We start from the raw sequence: 4,429 nt of genomic DNA on the forward strand, positions 1-4,429 counted from the left end.
TATGGTTCTCTTTATCGTCTCCCTTCTCAACCCTCAACACCCCCTGCCGCGAAGCCTCAAGGAGTACCATCGAGAGTTGTGGAGCAGAGTGGCATGGACTTCTTGGTGGGTGTGGCGGGAAGTAGATGAAAGGACTCGGGGCAGGGCCGAGTGGCGCTTCCCTCAAGAGCGGAAGGGTGAAACCATCGAGAGGGAGGGCCAGAGAGTCATGGAGGTAAGGGGGCGGAGTGACAGATTACTCCGAAGCACGATGCTGGAGGCGCGAGCTGGGTTGTGGAGGGGGTTCGGGAGGGGTTCTGGGCATCCAACAAAGACCGGGAGCGGGAAGAACTTTGTCTGTGGCCTTCCATGGATAGAAAAATTTGAAATTCTGGATCCTATTTAGCCTCAGCGGAGGTCACTGCTGTCAGTTTACCACCCTGCGTGCTAGTCGTAGAGCAAAGTGGCAGAGGGCGAGGGAGTTGTGCTGCGAACGATTTCACCTCCTACCCCTCGGGATCTTACAGCCTGGAATCAGGCCTGGTACATTTTTTGGAGGGTGGAATTTGGGAAAATCTCCACGGTGGAAGTAGGAGATAGGTAGGACTTCGGTTGGAGAGAATGGAGGGAATAAATTAGAATAAGCATTCTGATCAGAGTCAAGAGAAATGCCTGAGCAAGGAAGAGGGAGGTGTTTGCATATTTGTTCAACAGACAGTATGAGGAGCTAAGCCATTAAAGGTAGATGGGTGCCCTGTTGTGGAAGCAGAGGATTTTTTTTTTAACCTAACTAAAGGCCCTGTTGAGAGCCAGCCACTGGAGTTGTTGGAGTAGAGAAAGTGATTGGATTGAAGCAGATCTTTATGAAGAAAGATCTGGACCCCTGTAGAGCACTTTGGTGAAGCAAGAGGTAGAGACCCACTAAGATGCCACTCCAAGAACCAAAATTAACTTTGAAGACATAGTTTAGGTGGCAGGTAATAAAGGGCTAAACAGGACATCAAGAAGTGTGCATGTAGAGGATATGTGAAGGACATGACTCATGTTAACAAGGCATGGGGTTACTGACAGAAGAGAGTAGCTTCTTCATCCCCTGCTAACTCTGGACAGTGGGCAGCTTTCTATCTCAGCCGGTCCCAGCGACCACAAAAAATAATTTTGCCCACCCACTATGCTGATGTGAAGGCGGTTACATTGTTCTCTCAGGTTTAAGAAATCTCCAGACATAGTTGTCTGGCAGAAACAGGTATGAACAGGATAATGAAAGATGAAATGGGATGAGTTGTCCGGAGTCCCATCCCCTGCATTCCAACATCAGCCCTACCCCATAAAGGGAGGATAGTAAAGCACACTTTGTTGCTGACCTGTCCTTCCTGCTCTCAGCTTCTGTAGGAGGGAGGGGGCAGGTTGGGGAGGAATTTCGGAGTACAGTTTCTAAAGTAATCTTGTGCTTTATCCCATCTCCACTGCTCCCATCCCCAGGTTTTGAAAATGCCTCAAGGCCTGTAATGTTCAGTGTTTTCCTTTCAAGATGCCTCTCTCAGACTTTGTTCTGGCCCTGAAGGACAATCCCTACTTTGGGGCTGGATTTGGGCTGGTGGGTGTGGGCACAGCCCTGGCCCTGGCTCGGAAGGGCCTCCAACTGGGCCTGGTGGCCTTCCGGCGCCATTACATGATCACATTGGAAGTCCCTGCTCGAGACCGAAGCTATGCCTGGTTGCTTAGCTGGCTCACCCGCCACAGTACCCGTACTCAGCATCTCAGTGTGGAGACTTCATACCTTCAGCATGAGAGTGGCCGCATCTCCACCAAGTTTGAATTTGTCCCCAGCCCTGGAAACCACTTTATTTGGTAAGGATGGGAGCCAGGGAGGGCTCTGAGAGTAGAAAAGGAGAATGAGGGGAGGTGGGTTTGACCCGTTCATTCACCTCATTTTGACCATTCTTATTCAGGTATCAAGGGAAATGGATCCGAGTGGTTCGGAGCCGAGAGATGCAGATGATAGACCTGCAGACGGGAACTCCTTGGGAGTCTGTCACCTTCACGGCTCTGGGCACTGACCGAAAGGTTTTCTTCAACATCCTGGAGGAAGGTGTGGGATGGCACAGGCAGCCTTTATGGGGGAGGGGAGTTGCAGGGATGGGGTATCTGACATCAAAAGAAGAGAATCTTGGAGAGGAGGTGGAGGAGGATCTGAGCCCATAGGAGCAGGGAGCTGGGGGAAGCTGTTTTGGCACAGCTCTGCCATGTTGCATGTCAAAAAGAATCATTGGCTTTGTTTCATCTCCCTACTCCCAGCTCGAGAGCTAGCCTTGCAGCAGGAGGAAGGGAAGACAGTGATGTACACAGCTGTGGGTTCTGAATGGCGTCCCTTTGGCTATCCACGTCGCCGGCGTCCACTGAGTTCTGTGGTTCTAGAACAGGGTCTGGCTGACCGAATTGTCAGAGACATCCAGGAATTCATCGACAACCCCAAGTGGTACACTGACAGAGGTGAGAAACAGCAGGGGTCTTGGCCAGGCTGTTTTTGATGTGGTATCAGAGCAGGAGGAAACAGGCTGGTCTCTGTGGCCAGGTGGGGTGAATATAAAGCTCTAGCCTAATTCCCATAGATGAAGAGGAATGAAAAGTTACCTACGGGAATGACTTTTTCCAATGCCAAGGTCATCAGGCCTCCAGGGAGCAGGACTGGGAATCAATGTGGACATCTGGGACAGAATGCATGATTCATTTTAGGTCTTGATGATCATCCTGGCTGTATTCCTAGGCATTCCCTACAGACGTGGCTACCTGCTTTATGGGCCCCCTGGTTGCGGAAAGAGCAGTTTCATGTGAGTAGAGTCAAACTTCTCAAACCCTCAAACTGGAAGAAAACTGGGCCAATGGTGTTGGAAAGGGAAAGAAACGTGGGGAATAGGGATTGGGATAAACAGGAGACATGTGGAACATTAGGGTGGGTGGTGGAAGCGTTAGGCCTCTGAGACCCAACTAGTACAGTGAACAAGCAGTTGGGCACAAGGCCGGTTCCCAGGTTGCTGATTACCTGTCATCCCTCCTCCATAGCACAGCCCTGGCTGGGGAACTGCAGCACAGCATCTGCCTGCTGAGCCTCACAGACTCCAGCCTCTCTGATGACCGGCTCAACCACCTGCTGAGCGTGGCCCCACAGCAGAGCTTGGTGCTCCTGGAGGATGTGGATGCTGCCTTTCTCAGTCGAGACCTGGCTGCGGAGAGTAAGTGGGAGGGGTCGAGGGAAGGGGGAATGTTTCCAAATGAGGAACAGCGGAAAAAAGTAGAAATCCAGAGAGCTGATGGAGGATGCCTGGGTTAGCAACAAGAGCCCACAAAAGGCACTGATAAGTAGAGGGACATGGGTGGGGAGGAGAAAGGGATGCTGATTTTAAGTAGAGCTATGGCCACCCATGCTTCTTTCTCTCTGCCTTCCTCCAGACCCTGTGAAGTACCAAGGTCTAGGTCGTCTCACCTTCAGTGGACTGCTCAACGCCTTGGATGGTGTGGCTTCCACTGAGGCACGCATCGTGTTCATGACCACCAACCACGTTGACAGGTAAGGAGTGAAGTACTCTCAGACTGTGAGGCAAGACCCCACCCCCCCAGTACCTTGGGAGGATCAGGAGGTTCAGAGGGACCATCATTTTTGGGGTGCCAGTAGTACTGCTGCTCGTGACTCTGCTTTTGCTGCCTTCTCCTCTTAGGCTCGACCCTGCCCTGATACGCCCTGGGCGAGTAGACCTGAAGGAGTATGTGGGCCACTGCTCACACTGGCAGCTGACCCAGATGTTCCAGAGGTTCTATCCAGGGGAAGCACCTTCCCTGGCCAAGACCTTTGCAGACTGTGTCCTTCAAGCTACAACTCAGATCAGTCCTGCCCAGGTGCAGGGCTACTTCATGCTATATAAAAATGACCCTGCAGGGGCAATTCATAATGCTGAGTCTCTGAAGAGGTGACAACCAGGCTGTGCTCAACTTTCCCCAATAAACACCTGCCATTCTACTCTGGTCTCTGATCTCCCTTCCTGCCTCCCTGTATTGGTACTTTAGTGAAAAGCAGAGGCTGTAATGCAGATGCCTACAGAGGCAATCAGATGTCCACATACGCAAATACTGGGAGCATAGCCCACCTAAGAGAAAGGAGGGAGAAGAGACACTAGTAAACAGGAAAGTACCATCCTCCACCTGAATGTATTCAAATTAGACACACAGCTGTGGGCATATGCACAGCGGGTTATGTGGCAGGGTGTCCTGCGTCTGCTTAAATGTTGGCACCCACTAGTTTTCCTTGAAACCCATTATGCTGACTGAGATGTCAGACCCCTCTTTACCTAGACCCAAATCTCTTGGGAGAACACACTTGAGAGCAAGTGGGGGCTGCTCTGCCATCCTCCAGTTTTGCTAGGACTTTAGAAAGAAAGCCATACTTCACAGGTTA

General features: G+C 51.3%; 1 protein-coding gene across 2 annotated transcripts; it reads left to right on the top strand.

The window, feature by feature from the left end:
- The first annotated feature begins 77 nt into the window (after positions 1–77).
- On the top strand, positions 78–3,994 carry LOC102516038 (mitochondrial chaperone BCS1). 2 transcript variants are annotated; one of them, XM_006186840.3, is made up of 8 exons: positions 78–214; positions 1,462–1,830; positions 1,932–2,071; positions 2,278–2,472; positions 2,747–2,810; positions 3,043–3,212; positions 3,430–3,547; positions 3,696–3,994. In XM_006186840.3, exons 2-8 carry the CDS (start codon positions 1,511–1,513, stop codon positions 3,946–3,948), a joined length of 1,260 nt encoding a protein of 419 aa, XP_006186902.2. In that variant the 5' UTR covers positions 78–214; positions 1,462–1,510; the 3' UTR covers positions 3,949–3,994. The 2 variants fall into 2 exon arrangements, with proteins under 2 accessions (XP_006186902.2, XP_032336150.1); XM_032480259.1 differs by lacking the exon at positions 78–214 and adding an exon at positions 284–522.
- Positions 3,995–4,429: the final 435 nt, after the last annotated feature.

The sequence above is a fragment of the Camelus ferus genome, chromosome 5 (genome assembly GCF_009834535.1).
Source record: "Camelus ferus isolate YT-003-E chromosome 5, BCGSAC_Cfer_1.0, whole genome shotgun sequence".
Taxonomy (NCBI): domain Eukaryota; kingdom Metazoa; phylum Chordata; class Mammalia; order Artiodactyla; family Camelidae; genus Camelus; species Camelus ferus.